At 39.6% G+C, this 16,468-nt stretch overlaps 2 protein-coding genes across 4 annotated transcripts in view; one reads left to right on the top strand and one right to left on the bottom strand.

Annotated features, from left to right (window-relative positions):
- The window catches only part of ZNF583 (zinc finger protein 583), a 28,242-nt gene extending 26,219 nt beyond the window's left edge, over positions 1-2,023 (bottom strand). Inside the window, exons 1-2 of one of the 2 annotated variants that reach the window (XM_045532553.1) lie at positions 1,602-2,023; positions 1,008-1,156 (exon numbers count right to left, since the gene is read on the bottom strand). The gene's annotated coding sequence lies outside the window, so the exon portion shown is untranslated. The remainder of the gene's footprint in view (positions 1-1,007; positions 1,157-1,601) is intronic. The other variant, XM_045532554.1, reaches the window with a different exon arrangement.
- On the top strand, positions 1,752-15,694 carry ZNF582 (zinc finger protein 582). Of its 2 annotated transcripts, none has more exons than XM_045532558.1 (5): positions 1,752-1,904; positions 3,996-4,084; positions 5,731-5,857; positions 6,128-6,223; positions 13,220-15,694. In XM_045532558.1, the coding sequence occupies exons 2-5, from the start codon at positions 4,076-4,078 to the stop codon at positions 14,536-14,538; spliced, it is 1,551 nt and encodes a 516-aa protein (XP_045388514.1). In that variant the 5' UTR covers positions 1,752-1,904; positions 3,996-4,075; the 3' UTR covers positions 14,539-15,694. The 2 variants fall into 2 exon arrangements, with proteins under 2 accessions (XP_045388514.1, XP_045388513.1); XM_045532557.1 differs by lacking the exon at positions 1,752-1,904 and adding an exon at positions 3,019-3,111.
- The last annotated feature ends 774 nt before the right edge of the window (positions 15,695-16,468 follow it).

The following is a 16,468-nucleotide window of genomic DNA, read 5'->3' as shown; positions in this document are numbered from 1 at the left end:
CTGTGCTGAACCATGAATAAGGTCAGGTAGGATAAACTGACAACTGTCTCCTTGAACTGCAGGTTCACAAGTGTGAAATTCAACCATCCTTGCTTAAGTTGTCTCAATATCAGTAATAACTCAGCTCTGAACTTTGCTTTTATTACATTGTTTCATTTGACCCTCAGCACAAAGCTGCAAGCTCAGCATTACATTATTTCTTTACAGATAAAGAAAACTGAGATAGTATTAAGAAACTAGTAAATGTCTGAGTTGGTATTTTGAATCCAGTGTGATTCTAAAATGCATGCTTTCCACCACATCATTGTGCCTGCAAGGGAAATGCTGCCTCTACCCTCTCCTGAAGAATGTGTAAAAGAGGCAGGCAATGTGGCGGATTTCTTGGAAAAAGCATCTTTGGAGAAAGAAAGTATTAGCTTCATTTGCATCATCATCCTTATCAGAAGCAGCAGTGGTAGCATTATTTTACATATATTAGGTCATTTAGTTAGAGTGCAGCCCCATTTTCAAATGTGGAAACTCAAGCACATCTCTTGAAACTGGAGCATTCTGGCTCCAGAGTCCACACTCTTAACTACTACACCATAGAGGTCACCAGGTCTCAGGGAAACAGGATCAAATCAAGAGAGAGTAGCTCTGGACTCTGGGCCTGGCTCAAAGAAAAACTGCTGCCCACACAGTGGCTCATGCCTGTAATCCCAGCACTCTGGGAGGTCAATCTGGGAAGATCACTTGAGGCCAGGAGTTCCACCAGCCTGGGCAACATAGCAAGATGGGTCTCCAGAAAAAAATTTTTTAAAATTAGCTGGGCACGGTGGCGTGCCCTTGTAACGTCTACCTATTTGGAAAACTGAGGTGGGAGAATCGTTTGAGCCCAGGAGTTTTGAGGCTGCAGTGGGCTTAGGTCGCACTAGTGTACTCCACTCCAGCCCGAACAACAGAGCAAGACCCCGTCTCTAAGAAAAAGGGGGGAAAAAGGAAAAAGGAAAAAGGAAAAACTTCACCACCTTGGACAGGGAAGGTTTCCTCATTCAGAGACGGGGCATAGCAGAGCCTGATCAGCATCGGGGACAGGTGACTCCCGACCATACTGGAACATGCTGCCTCAGGATATGTAAAGTCCAGGGTTTCTCACACTTTCCCACACCAAAGTCGCCTAACAGCAGAAGAGAATGATCAGCTAACTACCCGTGGCAGTCCGGCCGAGAGATGCTACCCCATAGCAGGAAACTCCCTGACGTCTCTTCGCATTGTCCTTCACAATCCACATTTATGTCACCATAGTCATAATGTTTAAAATTGGTTACCAGACAAACTCTTAGGCTTCCGAATATTCTGGTAAAATGACTGCTCGGCGGAAATGGTGATTTCAAGGACGACAAAGTTCCTCACGTGGACTCGTACACAGTCACACAGGTGTGTATCCCTGCTAAACGGTCCCAGTGACACACACTCAACGACCCACGCCGAATCGGATCCAAACGCCGCACACCGTCACAACAATCACCGCGCACACAGCGGGGGTCCCTTGCTCACTCGGTCACTTGCAACCACACGCGGAAACTCCCACGCCGACTGCACTCCCACCGCCTCAGACCTACCTGCGGCCACCCAAAGGCTCGAACGACCGTTCACCGCTGCTCCGTACGCATATGCGCGAGCCTGGGCACCACACCCCGTCCCCTGAAACGCCGCGAGACGCTCGCTGCAGCCTTTACGTCTAGAGACTACATTTTCCAGAAGAGACTGCGGTGCGGACCCAATCACGACGCGGCATTGGCGTGCTGTGTGCGTCGCGCCATCTTCCGGCTCCGCGCGGCGACTCCGCCGCCACCGAGGTAGAGGCGCACTCTGGGCTGTGGGGGGCGCGGTCGCGGTGGCGCCTGGATCAGAGGAGGTGGCAGGTGAGGGGCTCCGGGGTTTTCCAGACGCTCCGGGATCCATGCGGGAGCGGGAGCCGCGGCCGGGCGGGTCTCGGGCCTGAGAAGAACCCGGACGTCTCTCCCGGCGTCTGTATGTGGCTGTCTGGCGCTGGACTACATTTCCCGGCGGCCCTTGCGGCGCGCCCCGCCGGCGCCCCCTTGCCGCGCTCAGCGTCTTAGCCCGGCTGCATGGACCCTGTTGGTGGGTGTGGAGGGCCCCCCCACCCCTGAAATTGCGAATGCTTTGCATTCATTTGTATCCGTGCTTTTTTTTCCCCCTTAAATCTAGTACAAAACCTTGTTTCATGAGGTTCTCAAAGTGTTGCAAGATCACAAAAGATTTAGAACCACTAGTTTAGAGGCAGAGACTTATCCTTGGTAATATTTTAGATGATTTTGTTCAAACTCTATGTCTAACAATGGGGAAACAGTTGAGTAAATCACAGGCCATCTTGTGTAAATATGATATCGTACAGTTAATACAAATAATGCTTATAAAAGTGGGTCATAGGAAAAGCTGCCTATTACATCATATTCAAGCAACATTCATACTTATTTTATTTACACATTACTTAGAACTAAATAGTTGTAATGTGACAGGCACTGTCCTACACTCCTTTACAAAATACTACTCATTTAATGATGAACTCAAGAAGTGGTTAAATGACAACACTCTAAATACTTGGGTCTTTTCTATTCCAGTTTTTTGTTTTGTTTTGTTTTGAGCCTGTGTGACAGTGGGTGAGTGGTTTGAATTCTTTCTGCTGAATGGCCTTTTATGGTATAGAAGATCTAGTTGTGACTTTCTTTGTTAATGTTGTCCAGCATCATTTTTGGTAGTTGCTTGATGTTCCATTATATGGCTGTGCCAAAAATGATTCAGCCACTTGCCTACTTATGTACTAGTTTTCAATTATATTCTTCAGCAAATATTATGCATGCAGCTTTGTGCATTGCTGTGTTTCTGTGGAAGGGCACATTTATGTGTTGGTGATAGAGTGCTGACCCTGCTCCATTTAATTTGTCTTATTGTCTCTTTCCACACCACCCCCTTTGTTGACTCAAGGCAAGTCCCATGAAGTGCTGTCCACAAAGCCTCAGATTGGGCTATGGAGTTCTTTGTAAATTTGGAAGTTGGGAGAAGAGCCAGATAGACTTCTGAAGGTGTTGAATTTGATGCATGAGAGAGGTAAATGGCCTGGTCTTGGGAAGGCTTTATTCTACGTTGGGGCTATGCAAATTATGCAGGCCTGTGCTTCCTGGCTTTAAGAGAACCTTTGTTGTCCTTAAGGTACCATGTGAGTCCTAGCCACTAGACCAGGTCTGAGCATCCCTGTCTCAGGTTTACATCAGTCAGGCAGAACCTCTGGGTATTTGGGGGGAATGGGAGAGAAGGAACCACAGGTTCCTTGTCTCTTTGTGTAGGGACCGTCCCTGGGTAAGAATTGGCTTGAGCCCAGAGTCAGCGAAACTGGACATGCTTCTTGGGTCCAAAGGTCAATAGGTCCAGAACACTCCTTGAGACCAGAAGTCAGTAGGTCCAGACACGGCCTGTTGACTGCTGGCTGCTTCCTGGAGCTAGAGGTCAATGGCCTATTGAACAGACATACTGTTCCCTATGGCAAATAGCCAAGGGCCTAAGGTCTTGCACACAAACCAAGGCATGTCTCATTGTCCTGCACACGGTAATGAGGTCCAAATGTTAAGATGCAAACGCAATTTCCATAAGAAATGGAACATGTCGCCTCAGGGCTTTAAAGATAGTCATGTACCAGGAAGTAGCTGCTGGACAAAAGGAATATAAAAATAAAGCGACTGGTGCTTTCGGCGCTGCAGTCTTGTACTGTCTATGTGTCTGTATGTTTCTTTCTGTGTTCATCCCCCATTCTGTAATCGGGCCGCTACACTTTGCAGCAGTCAAAGCTGGTTTCCTGGGTTTGGGTGAGGATCACTGTTTGTCCCAACTCTAATTTTTATGGTGGGTGGAGGGCAAGCAGGAGAGGACTTGTAACCTTGGCATACTTGGAACTGTGAGGCAAGCCTGATCTCTCATGTTTGTTCTTTTCTCCCCAGCTCTGCCATCTCAGGACTCTGCCCTTCCCCAAGAGAGGAACCAGGAGGAGGACCCATCCACCCTTGAAATTCTAAAAGTCATGTTCCTTGTGAGTTTTAAAATCATGTAAATATTTGCTTTCCTTATCCAGAAACTTCCCACCTGGGTTCCCATCCAGGAATTTGGTTCTCGGAGGTTCCCATTTTATAGAATAAAAGGACCAGGTAGTTGGTCCCTTCTCCCATTGCCCCCTCCTCTCTGACAAATGCCCACGGATTCATTCTGTGTAGCATTGCACATCTCCTGATGGTTGTCTTCTGCCAGGAGGCCAGATAGAGCATAAATCCATTTCCCTGTATGAAATGAGAGCATCCCTTAGTCTTTCATGCTGTATATATAAAACAAAAAAAGAAATGAGAGCATCCCTTGTAAGAACACTTAGGAGCAATCATATATGGAAAAGCAGGGGAGGTGGTGTTGGTTGGATTTAATTTGAGCGTGTGGTGCAGTGTCCTGCGTTGGGAAAGATTGGTGATTGGGTATATAATAGTGGCTTGGCTGGGAATCGGTGAGAGATTAGATACCAGAATTAAGGTCTAGGTTGAGGTTGAACAGAGTATTTGAATCTGGGTCTTTCTCCATTAGTTTCTTTAGCTTAAGAGCAGGAGAAGTGCAGAGTTGAGGATGGTGGGTGATAGCAAATGAGAAGGTCAGCCAGATGGGGGGATAGTCAGAGCTTGTAAGAGCCTTAGATACCTGATCTAACCTGTGGATCCAAAATAAGAGGATTAGCTTTTGAGATGAAGTCACGCAAAAAAAAATAAATGAAGCAAGAGGATGTTTGAGTCATTCTTTCCACTTGATAGAAAATTATACAGTCAATAAAAGTGATCTTCATTCATAGTTTTTCTCATGAAGAAAAAAATGCTTGTGACATAATGAGGAACTTACATCTCTAAGAAATTCTTGACTTACACAAAAATCCTATTTCTAAGATAGAAAACATTTTTTAATGTAATTTTTAAAAATAAAATATTTGGGGAGGCCAGGCGCAATGGCTCATGCCTGTAATCCTAACACTTTGGGAGGCCGAAGCGGGAGGATTACTTGAGGTCAGGAGTTCAAGACCAGCCTGAGCAAGAGTGAGACCCCTTCTCTATAAAAAATAGAAAAATTAGCTGGGTGTGGTAGTGTGCGCCTGTAGTCCCAGCTACTCTAGAGGCTGAGGCAGGAGGATTGCTTAAACCCAGGAGTTTGAGGTTGCAATGAGCTATGATTATGATACTGCACTCTAGCCTGGGCAACAGAATGAGACCCTGTCTCAAAAAAAAAAAAAATGATAATAAAATAAAAATTAAAAAAAATTGGGGGAAAGTCCATCAAAAATCTTTTTGTGTTTTTTATTTCATAAAGATAGAACTGTTTCACCTTAATTGAGAATTTGTTATATGCTAAATACAGAGTGGGTGGCATGCTTTATTACACTGTTTCTTATAAAAAGAAAAACTCCATTTAGCTTGATTTTAATTTTAATCCCAGACCTGTATACAAGAGCTTTGGTTTGCAGTAAAAAGGAGTATTTGAGAATATTTGAACATTCTATTTTACTCATGACCGTTTTCTCTGTCACCTGCTCACATCCAGCCCCAGCCTTCTTGTTCAATCAAATAACCCCTTCTGCAAAGACCTCCAGCTCTTCTCATCCCACTGTGAACCACTGAAATACACATATATTGTACATGCCTATTGTTCCAGGGGTCAGAAGTGTTCAGAGATGTGGCCATAGTCTTCTCCCAAGAAGAATGGCAGTGGCTGGCACCTGCTCAAAGGGATCTCTACAGAGATGTGATGTTGGAGACCTACAGCAACCTGGTCTCACTGGGTAAGGTGATCTGGTCTATTTGGAGGTTATCCTTGGGTATGTCTATTCCTTCCTGGTTAGTTTCTGGGTGCATTGCAGTTTTGTGACTGGTTGGTCATTTCTGTGGGGTTAAAGGGCAGTTGCATCAGCTAAAGCTGGCATCCCCTGCCCTCAGGCAACCATTACATCTTCTGTCCTTCCTGCAACTGCCTCTCCTGCTTAATGACCAGGAGATCTGAATTCTGGGGCCGTCACGCCATTACTGGGTGGCATGTTTCTTCTCATCTCCAGGTCTTGCCATTTCCAAACCCGATGTGATCTCCTTCCTGGAGCAAGGCAAAGAGCCTTGGATGGTGGAGAGGGTGGCAGCAGGAGACCTGTGCCCAGGTGAGTGAGGCATCGGTGAGAAGGGAGCAGCCACTGCAGGTATCAGGTCAGCTGGCTGGGAAGGAAGCAGCCCCTTTGCATTAGAAAATCTTCCTTCCAAGTTGCCAAATTCAAAGGTCATGTCTTAATTATGATCTTTCTCAGCTTGTCAGCAGCATTTGACAAAGGTAGTTGCTCCTTCCTTTCTGAGTGAGTATAAATATGGTGTTTCTTAAGGAAAGTATTTTCTCTTTGGAAAGATGTCTATATCCTTTGACCATTTTTTCTAAAGGAATTTGTATTGGTGGTTTGAATTTTGGAGAGTTAGTAAAAAGTATTTATTAAGCTTTTATTATGTACCACAGGGTATGCCACAGTATACATTGGTGAGGCAGGCAGACATTATTTCTGCCTTCATGGAACTTATGCTGTAGTGGGGAACAGATGTTACACACATGCATGCACATAGGCAAAAAGAAAGAAAGAAAAAGAACAGGTTCATTTGGGGTGCATGACAGGGCTGATGGCCTCTCCAAGGATAAGGCATTTGATCTGAGACATGGAAGATGAGTTGTAGCTGGGGAAATACCAGCTATAGCCAGTGGGTGTGAAGGACCTGAGCAGGAGGAGCTCTTGGTACCTCAGATGCTGGACAGCCGTGGAGCTGGGGTCGAAGAGCAAGGGGAACAGCATAGAGATATGACAGGAAAGACAGCCCCGTTAAGAAGTTTGGATTCTGTGCTGTGGACAGTGGGAAGCCAGAGAGGAAGTAGAACCAAGCCATGGTTTGTGGGAACCTGCTTTGAGAATATATAAATATTGTGCTTGTCACAGATTTTTTTACCTGTTAGTTTCAGGATTCATTGACAGTTTTCTCTTGGATCAGGTATGACTGATAATTACAAAATAGTGGTTTTTTTAAAAACCTATTCTTTCTCATTTAGTAGTTAACATACTACTGTAAAGAAGAGGTTTTTCCTGTTCATTTGTTTGTTCATTTATATCATAAGGATTAATAGATTTTGTTTTATTCAGTAACAGATTTTAACCCATTATCATCATTTATCAAAATGTTCATATTTTTCAAAATTTGGCCAGTGAAAACTCTTTTAAACCCTGGTTCCTTTGGATATAATCCTCATCTTTTTTTTTCAAGAGCACATTTTTAATTTTTTTACTTTTAGCAATTCAACTAAAAGTCACCAGCTAGTTAATATACATACAGAACAATTGCACGTAATTTACAACCATGTACATAAATGCAAGAATAGCAAACCTCACATGAATGAAAAGATATCAGCTCTCACAGTGTTGACTATTTAGCTATGACTGACAGGTCATAATTTAATTCTTCACATAAGCAGGGATATACATTGGAAAAGTTTTTTAAAACAAAAATTAAGTGTAAAACAAGAATTTTATGTTTCTGAAACAAGTAGCATAAAAGTCAATGTATAGATAATAAGAAATATAAGGGCATAATGGAGAATAGATTTGAGTAGATAGATAGAAACTTAGTATATTGTGTTAAATACTTTTATATATTAAAAATCCTTCTGTAGCCAGGCACAGTGGCATATACTTGTAGTCCCAAGCTACTCAGGAGGCTAAGGCAGGAAGAGTGCTTGAGCTCAAGAGTTCGAGGCTGAAGTGCACCATGATCGTGCCTGTGAATAGCCACTGCACTCAAGCCTGGACAACAGAGTGAGATCCCATTTCAAAGAAAAAAAGATCCTTCTAATTTAAATTATTCAGAAATATGTATATTCTCAGGGATATTCAAGTCATGATTGATATTGGCAGAAGAAAGGGTGAACTATTTTATATATCAGCCCCCAATGGTCCCTACATAACTAGCAGTTGGGTTGGAAAAACATATGAACAATTTAGTGTTAGGCATGAACAAAGCTGAAAGATAAGAGGGAGACTGATGTCTAGCACTTAAATCCTTCAAATGCAAGTCAACATTTTTAGTAATTTAAAACAAACCTGAAAATGATAAAATGTTTACACTCAAGTAAGAGTCACCATTTGTTATTGTTTATATATATGTGTGTGTGTGTGTATATATATGTATATCCTCTTTTTTTTAAGGGGATCGGGTCTTGCTGTCTTGCCCACACAGGCCTCGAACTCATGGGCTCAAGTGATCCTCCTGCCTCACCCTCCCAGGTAGCTGGGATTACAGGCATGTGCCAGCACACCCAGCTAATTTTTCTAATTTTTTTGTAGAGACGGGGTCTTGCTCTCGCTCAGGCCAGTCTTGAACTCCTGGCCTCAAGCAATCCTCTTGCCTTGGCCTCCCAAAGTGCTAGGATAATAGGCGTGAGCCACTGCACCCAGCCCTGTTCATTATTTTTAACAACCTAAACTGTTGTTCCTAATATAATAAAGTTGTTCCATATTGTCATTAGGGGTTTTAGAAGACAAAAGGCAGGGTTAAATATTCTAATGATAGTCTGTCATGGTTTCGAAGTTACAAATCAATTGTTTGTGGGCCCCACCTAGTAGCGTCAGTTCCACAAAGTTATATACATAATGAGAATGAAGACAAAGCTTTACAGATACAGCTTTTTCAGGGATGCTTTTCAAAGCATTGTATGGTATCCCAAAATCACAGGATTGATAATCCTCAGATTTGGACTTTGAGCAAACTTTCTATGAGCCAATAAATTCAAGAGCTTCATCTGCTATTCTGTTAGAGTACTACAGGATCCTCTTTCAGCATCTATTGCTTTCACCTGAATAGGTTCAAGTCATCTTTCTGAAAGGACAGAAGTGCTTACCATCGTAAAATGCCGACTACCTCTATCCCAGAAATAAAAAAGTTTTATCTGATAGAAAAGAGTTGAAAACAAAATATAGTTTGAAACATATCCAATGTTTTGAATATGCTTTTCTCCTTTTTAGACCTTTGACTCAATCAAAAAAAAAAAAAACTCTCCAAAGAAATATTTTGGAGGCAAACTTTACATAGAACTTTTATATATAGCTTATTTTAAGTTATTAATGTCATACTTAAACTGCAGATTGTACTTTGGGGGGATAAAAACTTGATTAAAAATAAAATTCATTGTTCCTTCTTACCTAAAACAACAAAATCAAAGACTCTAAGATCTGTTTTCCTTCTAGTAACATAATACTTTTAAAAGTTGTATGTAACACATGAATAATGCAATGTAAGTTTTACTGTCTAAATACAAACAGTATTAGAATACACGTTCATCCTTGAAAGATACTTGTTATGAATTTGCTATAACTAATAATGTTATCCTTAGCTGCTGGTTTCATATCATTGTTTATCATTTGTGGGATATCGAGATCATTAAGATTAGGAGAATCTCTGTCCTACTTTCAACATGTTAATGTTAATGGATCTTCACCAAGTACATGGCATTGTATTAGGCAGTATAAGTGGCTCCTGCAAATGTAAACATTATAGATTGAGACTTACTCTACAGATTAAAGGTACAAACCCCCATTTTTGATTTTTAGTACATTCTTCACAATAAATGTCAAAGCCAATATTCACCATAAAAGGTATTAAGAATCCCAGAGATAAGGAATCTGAATTTTTCTTTGTCTCCAAAATGATTGGAATATTTTTGAGTCCAATCAAAGCAACTCAGAAAAATACAGTTACTGTTGTCTACAATGAATTTGAGAAGCCGAGAGAATTTAAGACAGCACTGTTTTTCATTGGTGACAAGAGAGAAAGCTTGGCAATTTTCAATAATGTTTGGGCACTACAGCGTACAGATTACTTAAAGATCTCCAAAACAACATATCTAAAACCCTAAATATTACGAACACTCTGTTTAATAAATGACCAATGTTTTTATTAAAAAAAAAAATCTCTACGTGGAATTCTCTCGTATTCTGTCACCCTTAAAAAAGACTACAAAGTACGTAACAGTCATTCTTAAGATAAAGCTACTGCACAAAATAGACACCTCATGTATACTGAGGTGAGAAGTATCACACTGGAGTTTAATTGCACACGTTTCATACGCCAGTAGTATAGCAACATCCATAGGCAGAAATCTCAGCAGAATTACAGTAAACTTCTTTTTAAGGGTCATGTACATGGTATCTATTTGAAATACCAAATGGTGCATTTGAATTTAATGGCAGCGTTTAAAAGTGATATCCTTGTTAGCACATTAACTTGAGTTAACTTCAATCTTTCTATGATTTACCATTCAGGAAATTAGGACTGAATAAAATTTGTAAGTCAGTTAAAATTGCCTGCTGAATTAGACTGCAGAGGGCCCCTTTTCTATAACTGTACACTGTCACAGATATTAATATAATGTCAACTAAAAACAAACTTGGGAAAGCTGAAAATTACCACGTTCTCTACAAAATACATGTAATCTATACAGATCTGGAAATAATTCAAAAGTTCAAGTGCTTAATGTGAAAACAAGCAGAGAAAATTCAGAATTGGTAAATTTTTCTACCTTTAAGCAAATGATATCTAGGTATGATAAACAGGTGATAATTCAGGCTCGTAAGTCACTGAAAGGACATTCTAGTTGTCCTTATGTACCACAGACTTAGAGAAGATATGAGGTGTGTTTATATCACTGCAGTGGCTAAGAAACAACATTTTACTGTTGTCCCCAACTATTAATAGTTTGTCCCTAATTATTACCATTTCAGTTTGATGTATTAACAATTTAAATGTCCAAATAATGCTAAATATCAAGCACCTGTTAGAAGTGGAAATCAAAACATTTTAATGCAAAGACTATATATAAGATTTTTATACATTATTCTACTGGTTGTTCAAAACAGTGACTACTAATGCCCAGATAATTAACTTTAAAATACTGTACCAGGTCTTGTCTGGAAATATGAAAATACAGAAGACCTCATTATTATTGTTGCTATTTTGCAACTTTACAAGGAGTTAAACACAAGCCAGAAGTTATAAACTTATGACTGTTAGTACCACCTCTAAATAGTTATAATATAATATATAATTAGAGATGGCTTTATTTAAAAGAATGGAAAAGTGCCCATGGAATAAATAACACTATATCCTGCCATAAATCAATAAAACTCAACAATGTGAGGTGGATATGTTAGAGAAAATGACATTTTGGGGAAAGTAGTGCTTTTAAAAGACATTTTCGTGGAATCACCCAAAGTTTTTTTCACATTGCCAGAAAGACCGAGTAATATATGGATCACTTTAATTCCTACAACCAATGTCCGTTTAGGTGTTTTTGTTCTGTCCACCAGGCTGACTTTAATATTCCATGGTCCACTGCAATCTCTTGGTTTTCCTTTTTTTGTAAGATGTCAGCAAGATGTCCTAACCATTGAGTAGATCAATGCATACATGGCCATCATAATGAGTGTGTTTGGAAACTGTTTCACCAGATAGGTTGTTGGACCACAGTAAAGAGACCCATAACCTTCCTCTTGAACAACCAGTGTATGAAAAAATATCTTTACTTTGTATCCTTTCTGCATAGTCTTGTTCTTACAGTGTCATGTGGATGCACTATAATCGTGGCACAAGTTTTTGAGGTGACAGCAGCCAGCATCATTCCCACAAAATCTGATGCTTCTTTCACCATCTTTATCATCTTCCATTGTAGAAGCAACCTTATATTCCAGTATTTTTTGCTTAATATTTTCACAAAGAACAAAATGAATAACAGTCTCTGATATGCCACGACAAGGAGCAGACGTGTGCCTATGAAGCCATCCAAGGCCATCTCTTTGATATGCTTTATGAACACACATTCAAAAACACCCATTCACCATCCCCCATGGTTCCTTGCATCAAGCTGTAACTGAGTCTTTTTAAGCCAAATGGGGTTTATTGCTGTAAGTGCAGGAAAACTTGCCACTGCAGCTGAAGTCGTGTACTGGCTATAATCAGTCAAATATGCCATTCAGCTTTTCCTTGCAGTTTCAATGTGTAGCAAAGTATGTTGCTCTGGAAGGGCCCATCCCCAGTAAGTTTGGCCTAATCCATTAAAGAAGGAACAACATCTTTCTTTTTCCAAGGTCACTTTTAAGAAATAGAAAGGTCCAGGAGAGTATTGACAAATTAATAAACTTGCATAACCACCACCTTAATTAAGACAGTAGCATTTTCATCACTCCATTGACAACAGCTTCAGCTATGGTGTTCAGCTAAACTTCAGATATAAAAAACATCACAGAAGATGACAACTATGTTATTACAAATTTGAGGGGACATGTGAGAATATTGCCACTGTACCACCACATCCGCTGACAGATCTGCCAGCATGTTGTTCTTGCTTATTTTCCCACCTGTCCTCCCAGCACTGAAGCAGGATGCAGAACTAGTGACATATCCTGTCCATCACTTTTATTTTTATTTTTTTAACTGTTGTGAAATGCACATAAAATTTACCATCTTAACCCTTTTTAAGTGCATTCACATTGTTGTGCAACCATCACCACCATCCGTCACCAGAACTCTTTTCACCTTTTGAAATCCCCATCATTTTTGAAAGTCCACTCTATTTGGGGTATAATTTATATTCAATAAAATGCACTTGTTTTAAGTGCAATATTGATGAGTACTGACAAAGTAATACACTTGCATAACCACCACCTTAAGATAGAAAACATTTCCATCATCCTGAAAAGTTCCCCTGTGCTCCTTCCTGCACGTGCCCTCATATCTCAAGCCCTGGGCAACCAATTATTTCCTTTTTGTCACTCTAGATTATATTTGTTTTTTTTAAAGTCTCATAGAAGCATTCACTTTCTTAAAAACCATGGATTAGAGGTGATTCTGATTCATACCAACATTTTAGAACTACTCTTACAACCTCTCTGATTACTTCCCTCATCTCATTTATGGTATTTCCCCTTTCTCTGTTCTACTTCCCACTTTCTAATTACTTAGACATATTCAAGAGCTTACATGTATTATTTTGAGTCTCAACTTTCCAACTCTAACTATAGTTCCTTTTTCTGGAAAAGGAAAAAAAATGCATATTTGCCCCTCTTTTTGTTCTTCAGTATTGGAATCTGGATATGATACCAAGGTATTATCTCCAAAGCTGCATGTTAATGAAGTTGAATCACCCCAGTGGGAGATAATGGAAAGCCTTACAAGTTATGGTCTTGAGTGCCCGAGTTTCCAAGATGATTGGGAATACAGAAGACAGTTTGACAGACAACAGGGTAATCCAGACCGACATTTCAGTCAAATGATCATCAGTCATGAAGAAATTCCTGCTTTTGACCAGCAAGCATCCCTTACTTTTTATCAGAAAATTCATACTGGAGAAAAATCCTATGGATACAATAAATGTAGAAAAGACTTCTGGCAAAAGGAATTCCTTATTAATCATCAAGGAATTCATACTAATGAGAAACCCTACAAATGTAAAGAATGTGGGAAGGCATTTAAATATGGCTCACGATTAATTCAACATGAGAATATTCATTCTGGCACGAAACCCTACGAATGTAAGGAATGTGGAAAGGCCTTCAATTCTGGTTCAAATTTCATACAACATCAGAGAGTTCATACTGGTGAGAAACCTTATGAATGTAAGGATTGTACGAAGACCTTCAGTCGAAGCTCACAACTGATTGAACATCAACGAATTCACACTGGTGAGAAACCGTATCAGTGTAAGGAATGTGGCAAGGCCTTCAATCGGATTTCACATCTTAAAGTACATTATAGAATTCATACCGGTGAAAAGCCCTATGCATGCAAGGAATGTGGGAAAACCTTTAGTCATCGGTCTCAGTTGATTCAGCATCAGACTATTCATACAGGCAAGAAACTCTACGAATGTAAGGAGTGTGGGAAAGCCTTTAATCAAGGCTCAACTCTGATTCGACATCAGAGAATTCATACTGGTGAGAAACCCTATGAATGTAAGGTATGTGGAAAGGCCTTTAGAGTGAGCTCACAACTTAAGCAACATCAGAGAATTCACACTGGAGAGAAACCCTACCAATGTAAGGTGTGTGGGAGGGCTTTCAAACGGGTCTCACATCTTACTGTACATTACAGAATTCATACAGGTGAAAAACCATATGAATGTAAGGAATGTGGGAAGGCTTTTAGTCATTGCACACAACTGATTCAACATCAAGTAATTCATACTGAGGAAAAGCCCTATGAATATAAGGAATGTGGGAGGACCTTAAGTCATGATTCAACTACTGTTCAACAGAAAATGCATAACAGAGAAACACATGTGAATACAATAAATGTAGAAAAGCCTTCGATCAATACTTATCCCTTATTAATCATCAGAGAATTTATGCTGGCAAGCAACCATATGAATGGAAGTAATGGGGAAAGCCCATTAGCTTAGGCTAATTACAACTTACTCTTGCCTCTTGGAGGAAGACTTGAAGAATGTAATGCAAGTGAGAATGCCTTCATTTACAGCTTATCCTTTATCCTAAGTCAGAAAATCCATAGCAAAGAGAAATTTTATAGATGTAAATTGTTTAGATCATGATTGTCAAAGAAGCAGGGAAAGGCTGGAAAAAAATTTGTCTCTAACACATTCCAGAATCACATTTTCTAACCACAATGTAATAATTTTAACAATAGTTAAAAGTTTTAGTTTTCTTGAAAATTAAAAAAATAAACACAACAAAAAACAAAGCCAAATTATTCTTAGATTAAAACAAGGCAATGAATCATACAATCACCATGAATGGTAATGAAAGAATGAATTGAGAGGTTTACATGCCTAGAGACATGAGGTGTAGGCTACAGCCAAAGAGATGTGAGATGTAGCCAAAGTTTCACCCAAAGGAATTTTTACAGCCTTTAAATGCATGCATATTACATGAAAACCTGTAAGATTAAACTATAATACATTAAATATACTATTCAAGACTACCAAACACCCAGACAATAAAAGAAAAAAAGTAAGAGAAAATAAAAACAGCAAATGATGAAATAGAAAGTGATCATCTTACAATAATCTCAGTTTTTATTTCTTCCTGATCTAGGAGTAATCTAAATTTAGGAGAGTGTTTCTTAATTTCCACAATGTTAAATTGTTTGGGGCTATCTTACATGACTGTCAAAGATAAATGTTGGTTGCCAACCTAACAGCCATACACAATTCCCCTTCTTACTGGCAGCATTTGTGTCTTGCCTTAGAATCTGAGGCTATCAGATGCTAATTTTCCAGCCTCCTCTGCAGCTCAGAGTGGCCAATATGTCCCAGTGTTGGCCAGTGGGATCTTCTAGGGCTACTGGGAAAGATTTTCCTCACTTGGAAGGGACAGATATATTTTGGAGACTCCCTCCCCTCTCCCTTCCTGCTTTTAAACATTTTCTCATGAGAACATGATGCCTGGAGCTGCTGCAGCTATCTTGGAACCAAGAGGAGAAAACAGAGGACCTCAGAAAAGCTGACCCAGAGCTTGACAACACTCAGCTTCTGGGTCAATCTGGAACTGCCTCTTTGATGCCTTGTTAAGTAAGAAAAATAAATATTTGTTGCTGAAGTTACTTTTAGTTGAATGTTTTATAATTTTGCAGTCAAAAGCATCCTAAATGTTATAACTTCAAATTTTATTATGATTGGTAATTGTGGTCTGAAAATATCTTTTTTGAGTTTGACATTTTTCTTTGTGGCTAATACAAGATTAATGTTTGTATATGTTCCATGAACACTGAAAAAATATATATTCTACATTTTTGGATACAAGTTTCTAAATAAATATTGAGCCAGTGGGTTATAATAAAATTCTCCATGTTTTTTACATAATTTGGCATACTGGATCAGAATTTCCTAACATTGAATTTTTGGGGAGCTGAGATCTTGAATTTCCAGACATTTTTGCTTTTTAATTTATGTTGTTTGACCTGTAATGACATATTACTAGCCCTCTATGAATCATACCTTTTATCATTACATAATATCCCATTTTGACTAGTACAGAGGTCTACAGAGCAAATCAAGCTTGCTGCCTGGTTTTAAAATAAAGTCTTACTGGAACACAGCATGCTCATTTGTTTACTATCTATGACTGCTTTTGTACCACTACATCAGAGCTGAGTAGTTGCAATAGAGAACATATGGCCACAAAACCTATATTTACTGTCTGGTTCTTTAGATAAAAAGTTTGCCAACCCCGGCCCAGGGTAATTCTTTTGGTATTTTATTTAAACACTGTAATACTAACTAAGAGTAATGATTTCCCTTTGTTTACCTGGTATATTTTTGCCCATCCATTTATTTTCAACCCCTGTCACTTTATTTTAGTTACTTACATAAA

Source organism: Lemur catta, chromosome 19 (assembly GCF_020740605.2).
Source record: "Lemur catta isolate mLemCat1 chromosome 19, mLemCat1.pri, whole genome shotgun sequence".
Classification (NCBI taxonomy): Eukaryota; Metazoa; Chordata; class Mammalia; order Primates; family Lemuridae; genus Lemur; species Lemur catta.
The sequence above is the reverse complement of the archived record's forward strand: the minus strand, read 5'-3'. Positions and strand labels throughout refer to the sequence as shown.

Excerpts from the sequence above, each read along its gene's own strand:
- ZNF582 (XM_045532557.1), top strand. Across the intron at positions 4,085-5,730 it reads TTCTAAAAGTCATGTTCCTT|GGGTCAGAAGTGTTCAGAGA; the intron begins GTGAGTTTTAAA and ends CTATTGTTCCAG. Across the intron at positions 5,858-6,127 it reads CAGCAACCTGGTCTCACTGG|GTCTTGCCATTTCCAAACCC; the intron begins GTAAGGTGATCT and ends TCTCATCTCCAG.